The sequence below is a fragment of the Glandiceps talaboti genome, chromosome 4 (genome assembly GCF_964340395.1).
Source record: "Glandiceps talaboti chromosome 4, keGlaTala1.1, whole genome shotgun sequence".
Lineage (NCBI taxonomy): Eukaryota > Metazoa > Hemichordata > Enteropneusta > Spengelidae > Glandiceps > Glandiceps talaboti.
This window is the reverse complement of record NC_135552.1, coordinates 2073017-2092263: the sequence shown is the minus strand read 5'-3', so window position 1 is coordinate 2092263 and position 19247 is coordinate 2073017. Positions and strand designations below refer to the sequence as shown.

General features: G+C 36.4%; 1 protein-coding gene across 1 annotated transcript in view; it reads left to right on the top strand.

Moving 5' to 3' along the window:
- Nucleotides 1-6537: 6537 nt before the first annotated feature.
- Nucleotides 6538-19247, top strand: part of LOC144434480 (uncharacterized) — a 42838-nt gene continuing 30128 nt past the window's right edge. Inside the window, exon 1 of the mRNA XM_078122934.1 lies at nucleotides 6538-6573. Within this exon, the coding sequence (XP_077979060.1) occupies nucleotides 6546-6573 (28 nt within the window). The 5' untranslated portion in view covers nucleotides 6538-6545. The remainder of the gene's footprint in view (nucleotides 6574-19247) is intronic.

Genomic DNA, 19247 nt, shown 5'->3' with positions numbered 1-19247 from the left:
TTTTATGCACACTGAGGTCTGACAAATATAGCTTTCACTTTCCTACACCAAATGCATTACCAATACACATGTAAATGTAAGACATTTGTGACTTCATGAAAGTGCAAAGAAATTCAGAATGTTGTGGAATACTTAGATGTAATCAATATGCTTTCAGTTCCAAAACCATATATATTTAAACCTATAGTGTCAGGCATTTGTGTCTTCATGATGGGAACAGCAAATTCAGAATTGTATTCAATACACTGTACAGTGATCAGATGAGTATTACTCACAGTTTTCTAAACCATTCACATTAAGCTTGAAGTACAGTGTCAATGATGAATAGCCTTTGCAATACAATCCCTTTATTCATAATCTTGAATTTATATAAAGGCAAGTTTCCATGATCCAGCCAGTCTACCTGATCTAGTTTGAACAATAAGGGAACCATCCTGGTCTTTTTGATGGCTAGACTCATTTTATTCGCTGTCACTCTCACTGTCACTGTCACTAGTACTTGATGTATCGGTGTCACTATCACTACGAATTTCTTCTAAAACAATATCTCCTTCTTCACTGTCACACAGTTCCTCTTCACTTTCATCACCTGCGTTCTTTTCAATCACTGACTTCTGTTGCTCTCTTGAAGTTCTTCTTAACACATCACATGTAACAGCTTTCAACATGTCATCCTTCCTACCATGTATGTTTAGTTGCTGATATTTCAAGTACTTGTCTAATTCAGCAACCTGAAGAGAGCTTAACTTTCCATGCACAACTAAGTCAAGCCAATTATAGTCCTGGTACGGCTTGATTTTCTTCTCCTTTTTCTGACTTAACCTTGTACGCATTCTCATTTCTTGAACATTCTTTAGGTTTTACAGGTGTTGAACATATGCTTCAATATGTTTGCAATCAACATAAAATAATTTTGAAAATTCTTCCACCTATTATTTGGTTGTCAATTCACCCCTTCTGAATTTCCTTGTGATATTTGACCTGGGTTGCCAGTCATCTGCCTCTCTCTGCTTTCCTTCACTGTCAACAGTTGGACACTTATGAACTGGAAGATAGTGCATTGGACTGTCCGGGTCTGGTACAGGTTGAGGAATTCTTACCATCTCTGGTCCCAACCATGTATATTGACTAGAGTATTCATATACCTCTCCATTGCTTTAGTGCAAAGTCACTGATGAAGAAACACTTAACATCATGCAGACATCTAAATGCTTTACAATATTTAGTACAGATAGATGCATTTGATGATGCTGAGGAGGGAAATAGTTTAATTTCACTGGTTTTAGATAGAAAGAAAGACAAGTCTTGCCTCACATCTTCAGACTCTAGTGAGTCTGAGAGTGAAACTCAAGAATAGTGTCAAGGAAAGAAATAAAACACCTATCTAAATTAATCTGGCCAGACGTTTTTGTATTTACATTTTTCACCAAAAGGTCACTTTTTAATCACATAAATTACAGGTCCTATGCTAGTATATTACCATATATATATATATATATATATATATATATATATATATATATATATATATATATATATATATATATATATATATATATATATATATATATATATATATATATATATATATATATATAATTATGTATCCTTGATGGTAATTACACACTGAACCTATTTCCACAGTGCTAAAATGTATGTATGTATGTATGTATGTATGTATGTATGTATGTATGTATACATATGTGTGTGTGTAAGTGTGTGTGTGTGTGTGTGTGTGTGAACAACTTGGTGTATATAAGAGTAATTCAGGGTGTATCAAATTAATCTTGAGTAGTGTTTTTATGCTTCACTAAATAGGTACATACAAACGTACACACTTCCATTTTAATACATAAATGAAAGTGTAGACATTCAATATTAAAGGCGATATCAAGTGCTATCTCATGCAATGTTAAATTTTAATTTATTGCTAAATTTTAACATATTAATTTTTTTCAATGACAAAATATTTCGCGGCCCCCCCTTTCAAACCATGAGAATTTTCATGGCCCCCCCCTTCAAGCCTCTCATTTTTTTCATGGCCCCCCCAATTTCTCCCCAGGGCCCCCCCTGCCGTGAATTCTGTCCGGTCCCTTAATGCAGTACCTTCACAGAAATTCCCTGCAGTGGTAGTATTGGGAAATAGTCAGTACCTTTTTAAAACTATCAATTTGGTGTCAGTGGAGGGACCAAGTCCTTACCATTGATTCTGATATTCGAATCCCTTTTCCCGTCTGACAGCAGTTTAACCCATATTTCTTAAAGATAAAAATATTTTAACTTGAGTTGCTTTAGAGAAAGGCAATGGTAGGAGGATCTTTTAATATGGCGGAATCGGGAGAGGGTCACATTTTACGCAACAGACAGGGCCTGATTCCTACCGGTCCTGCCCTTGTAATTACTCATTCGACTCCTTTACAGCAGATGTTCGTATATTTAAATATTTCTTGTTACCTTTAGGCCCTATATGCGTTATCACGCCAGTACCATTACCTTTATTATAACTTGAAACCAAAATTATGTGTAAGCTGAAATGAGTGGGTACTAGTAGAAGTCATAAATATTGTATATAGTCACATAGTCGATGTAATTTCATATGGAATGGAGGCAGAATTCTAAATTCGACGCTGTAATCTACTTGTATCAACTATTAAAACTAATTCACATCTACTTGTATCAACTATTAAAACTATTATATAAATTCACATATGGATGTTATCTTAGACTAGCGATAAATTTTGCCAGTTGATACACAGGGGACCCAGGAACCGTGTGACAAACAAAAACAGTCTGTTTATATGACGATGTGTGTATTTTGCTTCGATGTTTCACAAATCAAGACAGCAAAGCAAAAACACAGATCGCGCCGATGTAAACAAAATGAGAGTTTGACACTTTGATGTCAGTATTATTGATTACATCCTGAAACATAAAACGAGTCATAACTATATCTCTGTGTACCATTATAGATATCTTCACTGGATTATCTCCGGGTTGTACGGGTGACGGTAAAAAAGTGGTGATACGATCATTTATCTACGGAAATATATTTATTAATGTTGTGTAATTCATACCGGAGTGTAGTCGGTATACGCCTCTACTGGATACATATGCAAAATTTCAGTCATCAGTAAAATACATGACAAGAATAGTTTTATAGTAGTAGATAGAATAGTAGTTTCACTTGTTAATTCACTTACCAAACAATTGAACTGTACTGTGTCCGTAGTCACCTGGCTATTATTTCACGGCCAATATCACGCATACAGACTATCGTAGAAATCCCTTGTATAACAGACTTTCCTCATAAATGTTTTACAGTACCCACGACAAGAGTGCTGTACAACTCACCTTTATGTTTGGTTCCATATTGAACACACAGGATCTAGGACCATGTAATAAACCACCAAGAGAGTGTTTTAATACCAACGGGTGGGTGTCCATGAGGCAGCCGCCAGTGAAAAAATCGCATGACATGTCATTTTGGGTAATTCATATTGCAGAAGTAACAAAACCACCTCTCTTTTTTTTCTCCGTCAGACACCTTACCTTCCGTCTACATTTTATAAATGGAAAGTATACTTCGGTATGACATCAAATTGAGAATAAATTTCTTGGACAACCTATGATTAGCGATATGGCCGACCAACAATATGACATCATCGGATAGTGCAACGTCCAGTAAATTTATGACATCACTAGATAAAGTTCACATCATCCACAAAGTCACTGACAAATCCATCCAATCACCGAGAATATGACGTCTGTGGTGTGCCATAGCTACCAATACTGAAAATCATTTTAATCTTGAATATTTTATAACAACTCTTTTTTTTAATGACACGATAAAAAACTTATCGAGCAACGAAAAAACAACAAAAACAAACAAAAACAAAAACGAAAACGAAACCTTTTCAATTTTTCAAATAGGAAGAAAGGAAAAGTAAAATGACAAATAAAATGAAATCAAATTGACAAGTTACATAAAATCAAATGAAAATCAGTTACGATAGCGACAATAGTGTAGTCCTAATACACGTGTACAGATAGGCTAGTTTAATATTATACTTCTTACATGCCCTATCCATGTCTTCACTATGAGAACAAACAAACAAGGACAAGGGGGGGGGGGGGTGGAAAAAAGAAAGAATAAAATCTACTTTTTCAATACATAGCGATGTTATAATAATCGTTATTTACGTGACGATTCCTAGCATGCGCGATTTAAATTGATGGTTCACTAAAGTTAAAAGTGACTGTACACTGACTCCTCGCTAATATGTATCTTATATCTCTATTGTACGCTGGCTTAACTTTGAATAAAAATGTGTCCAGTTAAAAATTGTAACTTTTTGCAGTGTTGCAAATTAACAATTCTTTGTGCGGGAAAGTAAAAAAGAAGTGCGCACATGGACTGTACATTTTCCGGGATAACCGTTGTACGTAGTCTGGAAAGTCTCCTTCATTTGAAGATAACAAGTCGCAATAATCCCAGAGAGTGAAACTCCAAAAAATAAGACGGAAAAAGTCGTTCAACGTGAGGTCGCCTGCTGCGTGCAGTGACACCGAAGATGCGCTTGATCTCATTTACATCTTGTTCCTTCTTTAAAACATTTACTGATAAAACGGCAGATCTCTTTTTGGAATATTTGGTGGCCCTGAAAAACTATTAAACTAGGTAGCAGTTTAAGATCCACTCTTTGAAGATCCGCTTTCAATAATTATGTTCGACGTTGTCTTCGGTTAAAATGTTGTTTGATATTCATTTTGAGCGACAATTTACTATGGAAGGAATGGCCCTGAATTTGTAAACAGAGCTGTACCTTCGACATCAAAACCCAAACTTCAATTTCCATGGGAAGGGGGGGGGGGGGAGGTGCTGAGCAGTCATTGGGCCATCAAAAGTTGGATAGTGCAAATAAAGAACAAAATATTTCAAGACTTTCAGACTAAGTCTTGAAATGTTTTGCTCTTTATTTGTGATCTTTTGGGACCAAATTAAACTTCAGAAGATGTCATTTACCAAGTGCACATCGATCCATAAAATATTTTTCAGCTTTGCCACAATGAAATACACTTCATAGCCAGATAATATGTACAACATAGCATAATTGTCTATCAATTGATATTTTATGCCTCTAAATGACCTCCTACATTGTGTCTTATTTTCACAAAAGTTGTCATCTTTGGAGTTGTCTTCTTCCAATCGGTAGCAATCACGGTGATAATTTAGACTTTCTCCCAAAACAAGATGGAAGGTGGCTGGCTAAGTACCTCCCTGTATAGGTTTAATAGCGCTCATTATGAGACATCTCCAAATGCATGTGAAATCCACATCCTATGTAAAGTACCTTGTTCGGAGTATTATTGTAGTTTGTTATTACTATTATTTTAACGCATCATTGTACCATATAATTGTATATCTCCACTGTAGTGTAGGTGACAGAAGGGGTGGCTCAAATAATGCTTGAGTTTCATTTTGAGGGGCTTAACATTTTTTGAGAGGGTGAGAGGAGTTACAGCATTTGTTTAACCGTAAATTGTTTACATTTCCTAACTGTAGCTATGCAGACAAATTGCACGAGATAGTATCAAGATGACTGAATAAGTTCTATCTAAACTCGACCTGAAATATTTTGCTATCATTATATATGGTTTATTTTATTCTTGTCAAGCATTGCGAACAAATGAAATCGACCTACATGTACCTACCCAATGTGATGGGTTAGGTTGCCCGTTGACCATTTAAAAAATTTTTTTTCTGGCCTTACGTATTAATTATGATATTAAATTGTGTATGCTAAAAATGATATTATGTAAATGTCATGCAAATGTATGTAAATAGTCACTTTTCTAAATTTTAAATACATTATTGCACCAAAGACAAAGTTCTGCCCCCCCCCCCCCCCCCCCCCGGCAATTTGGTCAGGCTACGGCCCTGATGTTCACACCCTTGACTTTGAAAACGTGTCAAATGTGAAAGGACATGACACAGTCATAGAAAGGTTGAAATAATTGAAATGATCAAATTACTGAGTGTGTCTTTATCTCTATCAAATCGTATAGCAATTTAAGTTTACAAGTTTTGATACAGAATGCTGACATTGGGTGTCATTAGTAATCAGTTTCCATTATCAGTTTAACGCTATTTTGTCATTTTTTTGTCAAAAACGGCATTTTCCTAACTTCGGAAATAGTGAATGGTGACTTTTTACGGCAACGCTGTCTAGCACAGGGGCGTGTAATATTTCATAGATTGTTGTTTTCTTATTGCTTAGAATGCCGTTTTCTTAGGAAAATATCGTACGAATCTTGCTACTACAAATGTATCTATCTCTATACTACGGAGAAATGTTAGTCTCTTTCCCTTATATGTAGGAATATATAGTCAAAAGGTTGTTATATTTAGTCTGTAGACCTGGAAAACAACAATCTATGAAATATTACACGCCCCTGTGCTGTGTAGTAGGTTCGTCGCTTTCGTTGATCTGTTTTACGACATTTGGGTCAAGGATCTGTCCCTTTTGCGACATAGATTTCAAAACATGGCTGCCACCAGGACGAAGGCGTCAGGTAAACAATAGATTGATTTTTACAAGTTCTCGTTGTTTCGATCTTATGAAACGTCCCTGTTGCGTGAAAGTAATATACTTTCACTTTTTGAAATTATTCTGATACATGTCGAGACATACAGTCAACCACAGGTGTTCCTATATTTAATGATCTCTTGTTATGTATACTATGATGTACACATGATGTATGATGCATGTGATGTATGTATGTCCATGGATGTATTAGTGATGGTATGTCATAATTGCATATCGCAGAGAATCACAGTAACAACTAACGTTACATAAAATGGCGTTACATGGTCACTTTCTATGTCACCATTGATCTCGGAGGGTTCCCTCCAAGATCTATGGTTTCACTAACTGCACGTCACCTTTTGCCCGTGTGCTTCAGATCATTAGTAATTGTTTAGCGTTCAGCTTTTTGTTTATGTCGCTAATACAATATCATTCATGGACAACGTGTGTCCATAGGATCTATGGTGTGTCTTCATGGATCTACATGTCTCACAATGTATATTCCAACGTTCCCTGCACACAAATTTATACCCTGTAAACAAATATTATACATGTAGCTAGTAAATACACAAATCTGTTTGTCGAATCTATTTGACCAACATAATGTTGTAATCAATATGTCAGAACAAAACCGACAGGGATATACATGTATGATGTATTAACTTCATGAGCACCATGTGTATATATCTGTATCCCAGAGACTTAGCTATCTGGTCTTGTACATGTGATGAAAGCCAGTCACAGGGCTGTGTATTTCAAAGTCAATAATCCATTGCTAAATGTAAACATTGCAGTCATCTAAAGTGACATGATCATAGAGGATGAATAGATGGTCATAATTGACAGTTACTTTCACATCTAAAATTTACATATTGAAGGTCAACTTTTGACATGAACAGTTTGTTCAACACTTCCAACAATAAGTATGGTACATTTTTTTTGTATTATTCTATCAGATCACAGTCCCTTTATTATGATAGACAAACTGTAGTCAGATCTATATGTTGTGTGGTGTGGAAACAAACTGTAGTCAGATCTATATGTTGTGTGGTGTGGAAACAAACTGTAGTCAGATCTATATGTTGTATGGTGTGGAAACAAACTGTAGTCAGATCTATATGTTGTGTGGTGTGGAAACAAACTGTAGTCAGATCTATATGTTGTATGGTGTGGAAACAAACTGTGGTCTGATCTACATGTTGTGTGGTGTGGAAACTAACTGTGGTCCGATCTACATGTTGTGTGGTGTGGAAACTAACTGTGGTCAGATCTATATGTTGTGTGGTGTGGAAACTAACTGTGGTCAGATCTATATGTTGTGTGGTGTGGAAACTAACTGTGGTCAGATCTATATGTTGTATGGTGTGGAAACAAGCTGTGGTCAAATCTACATGTTGTGTGGTGTGGAAACTAAAGAAGGTCAATATGACTTTTCAAAATCTAAAGCATAACAATAGTATTACATGTAATTATAGTGTAACAATAGAACTCGTGTATTACATGTAATTATTGTGTAACAATAGAACTCGTTGTGTATTACATGTAATTACATGTATTGTGTAACAATAGAACTCGTTGTGTATTACATGTAATTATAGTGTAACAATAGAACTCGTTGTGTATTACATGTAATTATTGTGTAACAATATAACTCCTGTATTACATGTAATCATAGTGTGTCCATGATGACTGGAAATGGTAATCATAAATCAATCAAATTCTGCTAGAGTTAATTTCTTTAATCAAGAGTGCAATTAAATATCACATACTTCCAATTTCGTGAGTTTCAGGGTTTTAATGACTCATCTAAAAAAACATGTATTGTTTCCCTTGTTGTGATGGCATGTCATTCATGTACAACAACCCTAGTTAATATTCATTAGAAGATTTTTGTAGGGAATCATGGTATCAGAAGTATACAGTTTAGGAAACCAACGAATCAAATATCACGATGTGTTCATGATATTCTATATGATTGGACAATATTGACATCAACAATCAAGGTTGTGATCCCAACGCATGGTTATGCGTGAAAGCCTGCAACTAGAATGGAGCCACGTTAGCTCTGATTTCTGTTTGTTTTGAAGTTAGAGACATTATTTCTGTATGACTTGAAGAATTTTGCAATATATCTAATTGATAAACATGGATTATATGGATAAATTAAACTCAAGTTTGGTCTTCGAGTTCATATGTACAAGAATGTGACAATACAAGACGACAACTAGACTGTCGACAGTCATTTGTGCCTTTTTTGCTACGTTTTATCTAAAACTAAAGTCATCGCCTTGCCCCAATCTGGAGCAATACTATAACTGCGTACTAATAGCAACAGCAAATGACTGTCGTTCCTTACCGTGCCATCACACGATTACAGTAAGAAGATTTTTATTGTAGAATGTTTGACATTGGGGTCATAGTTCACAAAGCTTGTCAATCCCACATCTGTAACTTTTTCGCAAGTGTGTCCATGTTCTCAGGACATGGTTTACATGCCGTATTGGTGTTTAAATGCTCACTTAGTTCTTTGGCGATCACTGTTTCAGTGTTTATTTCAAAGATTATCTTTGATTGAAGTGGACATTATTTACAAACTGTATTGTTACCATTGCAGAAGCAATCTACATGTAACTACTGTCTGTCTGAGAGAGAAGTCTTCATGCCTATTTACGTTCGGTACTTTATGACACTCCTGGAAGGAAATGTCAACTGATTGCAGACAGGAATCTTATTTTTGAATGGAAGTGAATTGGGTCACTGCTGATAGCCAATTTTAACTCTTTTTTTCTCACTTATAATGCAATTTTGAATAGTCAGCTTTGCATTTACTGATTATGAGACATATGACATTTATCAAGGTTGTGCTATGGAGCATTTTGAATCATCTTTAATTTTTCTCTTGATTCTCTGTCCAATATCTTAACTTTCTCAATGAGTGGACCTCTACAAATGGTGTGTCCAGGCTTTTCTTAGAGCTGATTTTCTGTCTCATTCAGAGTAATTTTGCATATTCATCTATTCTTCTTTTCAATGATCTGCCAGTGTCATCGACATATATGTACATGTATTTCAACCCTTGGTCATCACAAAATCTCTCACAGTCATGCAAAATCAATCGCAGAGAGAAACACAAAAAAATCAGCTGTGAATTTTGGTCATAGAGTTTTAATACTACTACATGTAGGTGGGCCTGAAATTGGTGGGGATGTTCTGCAGATGTTGTTGAAATGATACAATTGGTCATAGCAATGATGACCTTGCCCTTAGCAACAGCCAAATGCCATTACATGTATATTTTGTAAAGATATGACGCAAATGGTAGGTAGGCAAATGAACAAACATTAAAAAAATGTATGCATATATGCCTAGCAACAAGACCACACCCATAGCAACATTGAAATAATTAAGCAATAGACCCCTAGGGATGGTATACCGAGAGGTTTTGACCAGTGAATGAAATGTACAAAATGTATGCATGAGCTATAGCAAGTGCATATGTTGAGTTGACTTGGGAAAACTGGTACATGTATATCATCCCCAGGGCTAGTCTATTGCTAAATGTACAATGTATTATATTATACCAATATATTTAATTGCAATGAAACTTTAAAAAAAAAAATGGTAAAACAAACTGCTCTTTGGAATGGAATTGAAGTGCTGCAGGCAATCGACTTACAGATACGGCAGCCATGATGGATGCAGACGATAACGATCAAAAAATGAGTATTGCTTTTCTCATTCAGGGCCGCTTAGACTTGCGTTAATTGTGCATTATCACTATTTTAGACATCTTAGTTTGTTGTCTTGACAAATCAGATCTCTCGATTTGCACCATCAATATGAATGTTTCACACAGACTTGGTGTATGTTGTTTCACACTGACTTGGTACATGTTGTTTCACACAGACTTGGTGTATGTTGTTCCACACAGACTTGGTGTATGTTCCACACAGACTTGGTGTATGTTGTTCCACACAGACTTGGTGTATGTTGTTCCACACAGACTTGGTGTATGTTGTTCCACACAGACTTGGTGTATGTTGTTCCACACAGACTTGGTGTGTGTTGTTTCACATTGATTTTTCAAGTAGTTTTGATGTACAGGCTTGAAGTAACAATATCAAATCTGTTGCAAAATTAGCCATGCCAGAAAAAGTTTCTAAATTTTATTACAAAAATATCAACCAGGCTACATCTCAAAATGTAACGAAACACATCAAGAAAGGTAACCATTTTTCTCTACAAACAGATTGTTTTTCAAAACATTGATTCATTGCTGAGGTAACCCTGCCAGTAATACATGCTGGAGCCTGGCATGCTTTCAGTTTGCTAGTTGAACAGCGCCCTCTAGTGGTAAGATGTCCCTAGCAACAGCCTCATTGAGGGCAATGTTCATGTGTAAACAGTACTGTAAATGGATCGCCATTATTTGTACAAGAATAGTGCACTCAAAGTCAAAGATTTCTTCAAAAATCAATAATTTAGATCTATTTAGCTTTAATAGATAAATACATGTAAATTTGTATGATACGTTATGTTTACTTTGCAGAAGGCATTTCAGTATAAGTCAGTGTTCTGACATTTCAAATTTTTAGGTGATTGTTTTGAATTCTAGATATTCAGCAAATACTGAACTATATAACCATATTTACATATTGAAAAATCAAAAGAAACAATGTATGTACATGTATACAGTTAAAACAAAATGAAAGTTCTCCTGTCAGTCAGTTATGTAAAACTTGTAGAAAAGCCAAATACAAATTATGTTACAAGGTAAGGTACATAGCCTTATAGGATAAAGATATCAACAATATGTAGGTGTGACCTGAGTGTTTCTTGTTCAAGTGTCATTTGTGAAGAATGGATGGAGAAAAGTGAAAATAATATTAAAATCCAGGAAAGATACCAGGACCTAGTTTAGCATATATTCTGAATATTTGAATTGAATTCAAAATATGAACTTGTTCTGAGAGTGAACAGCTTGAGAATGGCAGCCATATTATAAATTGTTCTGGGAGTGAACAGCTTGAGATTGGCAGCCAATGTATTATAACTATTAGGTCTCCATTGGTCAACATTTCATGGCATTTTGAAAACCTTTAATACAGTGATATAATATCATATTAATCACAGTGTTAATATACATACCTCCACGGAATGTTAGTTTGTTTTCTTTCTTATTCAGCTTAGAGAATGTAAAGTTTAGCAGTTGTAGCCATGGCAACCATGATGGTCAAATGGAATTTGAGATAGTGAGTTGCAAGTACACAGAAGTACAAATATATGTAGGGCCTACATCATCTATTGGTAGATATATTAGCAGTGTTATCTTCAGGTTATTACATGTATATGTTTAGACAGAAAATTGAATACAACATGCTTTGTCTGTTGCAAAAATGGTCACCTACCATTCTGTCTTTATTCTGTAGGAGATTAGTGGTTGCTATGATCTGTACATGTTGTATTATGAAATATCAACTGCGTCTCTAACAACTTTATCACTATAAACTCATTCTAATGTCAATGTTGACATTTTGCACTCACTGATCAATGGATTTCTTGTGCACACACATTGATTAATGGTAAAAATGCAAACACTTCAGAATTTTGTTGAAATAGACTAATTTATTAGTCCCTGAGTCCAGGATGGGGACTTATGGATTGGGTTCTGTCCATCTGTCCGTCTGTCCGGAGCCGTTTCTTGGAGATGCCTGGGCCGATTTTTTTCAAACTTGGTACAGGGCAACATACTATGGCATACATATGCATGTCAATTTATTTCATGATACAATCCAATATGGCCGCCTAGCAGCCATTTTGTTTGCGAATTTTCCCTGTCCAAAGCCATAACTCAGACATGTTTGAACAGATCTCATTCAAAGTTGGTATTAGCACAGTGTTCTATGACATACATGTGCATATTCATTGTTGTAGTGATACGATCCAATATGGCTGCCTGGCAGCCATTTTGTTTACGAATTTTCCATGTCCAAAGCCATAACTCAGAGTCAGACATGTTTGAACAGATCTCATTCAAAGTTGGTATTAGCACAGTGTTCTATGACATACATGTGCATATCCATTTTCGTCGTGATACAATCCGATTCAGGGGTGAACAAATCCACTGGTCCTGGGTCCAGGACTAGTGATTTTTTTGGCAGACCACACAAATTTTACCTTGTCTGGTCCGTCGGACCAGTACCTTACTGTTAATGACTATGTTAAAAAGTCCTTTGAATACACAGATTCATAGGCAAGATTTAATGTTTCACATTAGCGCGACCTGGGACCACTAATTCTTTCAGCAGGACCACTAGATTTTTTAAGGCACTGGTCCGGGGACAACAAGTTCACAAAATGATTTGTTCACCCCTGCGATATGGCTGCCTGCCAACCATTTTGCTGGCGCAGTTTTCATGTCCAAAGCAGTAATTCTCAGAAATGCTTGAACAGGTCCCCCCCCCCCACCCCCCCGTACCCGACCCATCCTTTATTGTTGAATGGTTTATTCCATGACGTCATCTTGAAGAGTAGGCATGTCCCATGTCCAACGAGGAGACACAACATGAGTAGGCATGTTCCATGTCCAACGAGCAGACATAACATATCTAAGTCTGTTTGATTTTGGTTCACAAGTGTTCAGAGGTCGTGTTAACGCGTTATTTGTACGTATTTGACGCACTATTTGACACTTGGGATGCATTTTTTGGATGTATGCGTCACTGGGGACGCGTCATAAACAGGGGACAAATGGGGCTTACTGTTGGCAAATGTACGGTTATCATTGCTTCGAAGTTGTACGACCAGACATCGTGGAATTAGACAGTTCTGATTGTAACTACCGTCTAAATTTATATGTGCAGTGTGACCTGTGAAATTTGAATATGACCCATCGTATACAAAACGTTCCAACAGTTTAATGTGCCCCATGACCATTTTCTGACGTGTTAAACCACTGTATAGCGTATTCTTGCATATAAATGTTTTCTTTTTGGAAGTGCAAACTACATGTATGTACTTGTAGACGGTGTGTGAGAGAATGACACTGGTGTGTTCATGTACATGTACATGTATTTACATTTGTAACGTATTTAGTGTACATCTGAAAGACGTAGTGACTGTGTGCATGTAAATTTGGAAAAGGCGCACCGTAATAGGATTTTGACGCTAATTTTGGCAGGAACGCGTCCCAGGGACGCATTAGAAAAAAAGCTACTGGTGTTGTTGCTTGAACAGAGTAGTGATATCAAAAACAACCATATGAGGCCAAACAACATTAATCAGGTTTGAAAATGACAACATAAACTACCCAATCATAGTAGCGGGGAGTATGTCATTCTCAATGACTTGTTTGATTTTAAATTGTGACAATGTGCAGTGATTGTTGGTACATGTAGGATATCTAAAGTTATAGTGTGTTTGGTATTTCACCACAAACAGTGAAGTGTTTGGTATTTCACCACAAACAGTGAAGTGTTTGGTATTTCACCACAAACAGTGAAGTGTTTGGTATTTCACCACAAACAGTGAAGTGTTTGGTATTTCACCACAGACAGTGAAGTGTTTGGTATTTCACCACAAACAGTGAAGTGTTTGGTATTTCACCACAAACAGTGAAGTGTTTGGTATTTCACCACAGACAGTGAAGTGTTTGGTATTTCACCACAGACAGTGAAGTGTTTGGTATTTCACCACAGACAGTGAAGTGTTTGGTATTTCACAACAGACAGTGAAGTGTTTGGTATTTCACCACAGACAGTGAAGTGTTTGGTATTTCACCACAGACAGTGAAGTGTTTGGTATTTCACCACAGACAGTGAAGTGTTTGGTATTTCACCACAGACAGTGAAGTGTTTGGTATTTCACCACAGACAGTGAAGTGTTTGGTATTTCACCACATACAGTGAAGTGTTTGGTATTTCACCACAAACAGTGAAGTGTTTGGTATTTCACCACAGACAGTGAAGTGTTTGGTATTTCACAACAGACAGTGAAGTGTTTGGTATTTCACCACAGACAGTGAAGTGTTTGGTATTTCACCACAGACAGTGAAGTGTTTGGTATTTCACCACAGACAGTGAAGTGTTTGGTATTTCACCACAGACAATGTGAAGTGTTTGGAATTTCACCACAGACAATGTGAAGTGTTTGGTATTTCACCACAGACAGTGGAATTTTTGTGCATGGTTTAACTGAAATCACATCATGATGTCGGAGTTGATTTATCAATTTACTGTTTATACATGTAGGTATACACTCACACATACTCACTATGTGACAGGGCTGTTGTCCACTCCACATATAGTCATAATCCCAAATCCGCAGTGACCCATGCCAGTGGCAACACAATACACGTACATATACCTGTGAGCTCCATGCCAGTAATTGTTCCTGTCTGAGCCGTTACTCCAGGAGTCTCCTAAAAGTCACATTCATCTTGTGAGTGAGACATGACTGAGTGATACAGCTAGCCTACCATACCCACTGAGACCGTAGAACACTCACCCTGAGTTTGAGTCAGTCACAGTAAAATCCCCTGTGTCCAATGGGATTTGAACTGATGATCTCCTGACTACTTATACAATCCTGAGTTTTATCCACATCCACTGTGCCACAGGGAGCTAGTTCAGTTTGTCCTGTGATATTTTGTTTTTGAAAATTATTTGTAAATCAAACCCTGAAATTCAACATTGTAAATGAAAACATGATTATTTCCAAATGCTGATTTTTCACCAGAATATAATATTGGGGAGGTATATCAACAACAAACATCATTTTTAAAGGATAAAAATATATAATTGTACTGTTTTTTTTTGTTTTGTTTTTTTAAGTACTGGCAAATTTTGCAGTGGCAAAAAACCCTTTGAATTTCAAGCTATTTTGATTCCAAACCAACAATTTGAAGTGACTGTTTGACAACCAACTTACAATCTGCCACTCTGTTTACTTTGATAATAAATTATTCTTTGTCCATTTATAGAGTACAAAGGTACCTAACCATATAATATACCAGTGTTAATTCATATCCATCCTTACTTGTAAATCCTTATTATGGATGTCACACGGCAACAAGATGAATACGTAGTTAGTCTTGTAATCCTGTCTTGGTCATATCCATTCACTTCACAGTCAAGACTTCGTCCGATCTAACGCCGCTGAACTTGATACCTGTCATTTTGCTAAATAGTTGTTCATTTGTCCACTTTTTTTCTGGCTGCTTCTACCCCAGGTATCCTAGCAATGACTATTGTTTTAGTATTGGTTGACAAAAACAACACCGAATTGAGAAACTAAAAACAATGAAGTTTTCATTGTGTAACTGCAACATTCAACCACACCTGAACAATTTCAGTTAGTTCTAAGATTATATCCCCCAGTGACTATGAATTCCCCCACCATGGTAATGGTTTGATCCATAATGTTTCAGTCCAGTTTACCTACCAAGTACACTACAAGTTTGTATTGCTTAGAAACAAGTGCGTTTACAAACACACAATGGCTGTAATTTAAATATCATTAGCCATTTTCTAGCATTGTGGTTGGTAAGGAAGCTCTACTTAATTTACGAGTTTATACATGTACATGCCACATTGTTAGTCTAGGAGCCTCCACATAGACTCCACATAGACTTCAGACAAGGCCATTTCAGCTGAGGTGCTTCAGAGAGCTTCAGGCATGTCTTGATCTTTGCAGTGATTGTGTGTATTGTAAAGATGTTATTGTCTTTTAAATGAACTAATTCAATCCATGTTTAAAAGGAATGAGAACTCATCATGAATTGTTACCATGTATTTGACTAAACACACACCCCCAGGACATGTATTGTAGTCAAACAACAAAACATCAAGCCTATACATATACATGTATACATGTAGCTGATTGATGTCACTTCCACAGACCAAATGTTGAGCTCCAGGTAAAACTTTGTCAGTAGCACTAACCTAGAGTGCAGTTCTCATAGGAATATCTTTACTTTTATCGCATTGCGTTGGAATTCTGGATACAATAACAAGTCTAAATATTTTCATCAAGGATACCAGGACCAGTGTTTATTGACACTTATTGTAACATTTATAGGAAGGGTTAAGTCAACAGTTCAACTACAACACAGACAGCTATTGGTTTAACTACTGCTACTCATCTACATCTGATGTTGGAGTTTGGATTTATTGGATTTATTGGAAACCTTGCCACTTAAAAAGGTACATTTGAATTTCTGAAACATACTTGATGTCTATGTGTACCTACTGGTGATCTCTAAAATTAACATTATTTACTGATAACAGGGTCTGTTGTCAAAATAGATTGCTATTGGTGATAGTATCAGGTAGCTAGGGTTGTTGTGGTGATACCTACATTTATTGTTCAGCAAGCTATGATACTGTATCACACCTCTACAATGGACACTACCAAGGGTCAGCAGTAATACCATACCAGGTTGTATGTATATTTCAGTCACCATATCCTCTGTGAGAAAAATTATCTCAAGTTATCACGTCAGAAACATCATTTTATGTCAGAGAGTGGACATACACAGGAAGGGAGATTTTCCCTACATGTTGTTTTCAACAATACCAGTACAGAGAGTGGACATACACAGGAAGGGAGATTTTCCCTACATGTTGATTTCAACAATAGCAGTACTCATACATAGTTTTGAAGCAGCAAAAACCACACAATGTCAAAGAAACAACAACGTGAAACAAAACAGACTCAACAAAAGAGTCTGCAAGATTTCTCTGACCAGGAGATGATATCGCGATGGACATCTATGTTGGGAGTTGCAGACCGCGAAGACACAAAACACTCAACAGTTTCAACGGGTAACATTCTACGCGAACAGTCCATGACACTTAGTGAAAAAATGAGACTTGGCGATGATTTATCCCGTAGTTCAAGTATAGAACTACCATTTGCACCTGTAAAAACAGGCATGACAGTTACATTGTTTCCAGGAACCAAGCATCTTGGTGATGTGGGTGAGACTTCTTACCCCAATTCTTGTAATCCCAATACAGAATCGAGATCAACGATGTACACATCTCGTCTTAATTCAAGCTTACTAATGAATGTCTCGGTCACAGGTTAGTACAATTCATTACTAGTATTAATCTCCAAAATTTGTCTTCATTCAGCCTCAGACCACTAGGTTCAGCTGAGCAAAATATGAGTAACATAAGGGGCCTCGTCATTACGAGGTAAAGATGAGATGTGACAAACCTTCTTATTCTAAGAATTTTTACGGCTGAATGAATAAAATTATTGGAGAATAATATTCATTATAACCATGCAAGAAGTTGGGAAAGTAGCAGTGATTGTGAAGATTCCAAACACTGCAGAACCAATGACATAGACTATACATTGTCATGATATACAACAACCCGGTTATATACTCTGTGTCAAGTTTTCTGCTTTATACATAGTTTGTACATATATGTGGTAGAATTACTAATACACAGTATAGTGTTGTGAAGAATCCTGGTAGTACATGTACTAGTACTTGGGAAAGTTGGAAACACGATGAAACTCACAAAGTGCATGTATACTAGTAGAGCCATACCACATTTTAAATGAGAAATCTAATTGGGTTATTGACCATGGGTAATACATGTAATTACCCACTTAACAAAACAGTACTGACTGACCATGGGTAATACATGTAATTACCCACCTAACAAAACAGTACTGACTGACCATGGGTAATACATGTAATTACCCACTTAACAAAACAGTACTGACTGACCATGGGTAATACATGTAATTACCCACCTAACAAAACAGTACTGACTGACCATGGGTAATACATGTAATTACCCACCTAACAAAACAGTACTGACTGACCATGGGTAATACATGTAATTACCCACTTAACAAAACAGTACTGACTGACCATGGGTAATACATGTAATTACCCACTTAACAAAACAGTACTGACTGACCATGGGTAATAATTACCCACCTAACAAAACAGTACTGACTGACCATGGGTAATACATGTAATTACCCACTTAACAAAACAGTACTGACTGACCATGGGTAATACATGTAATTACCCACTTAACAAAACAGTACTGACTGACCATGGGTAATACATGTAATTACCCACTTAACAAAACAGTACTGACTGACCATGGGTAATACATGTAATTACCCACTTAACAAAACAGTACTGACTGACCATGGGTAATACATGTAATTACCCACTTAACAAAACAGTACTGACTGACCATGGGTAATACATATAATTACCCACTTAACAAAACAGTACTGACTGACCATGGGTAATACATGTAATTACCCACTTAACAAAACAGTACTGACTGACCATGGGTAATACATGTAATTACCCACTTAACAAAACAGTACTGACTGACCATGGGTAATACATGTAATTACCCACTTAACAAAACAGTACTGACTGACCATGGGTAATACATGTAATTACCCACCTAACAAAACAGTACTGACTGACCATGGGTAATACATGTAATTACCCACTTAACAAAACAGTACTGACTGACCATGGGTACTAATTACCCACCTAACAAAACAGTACTGACTGACCATGGGTAATACATGTAATTACCCACTTAACAAAACAGTAATAATAATAATAATAATGTTCGGTTCTTATATAGCGCTTTCCCACACCGTGCTCAA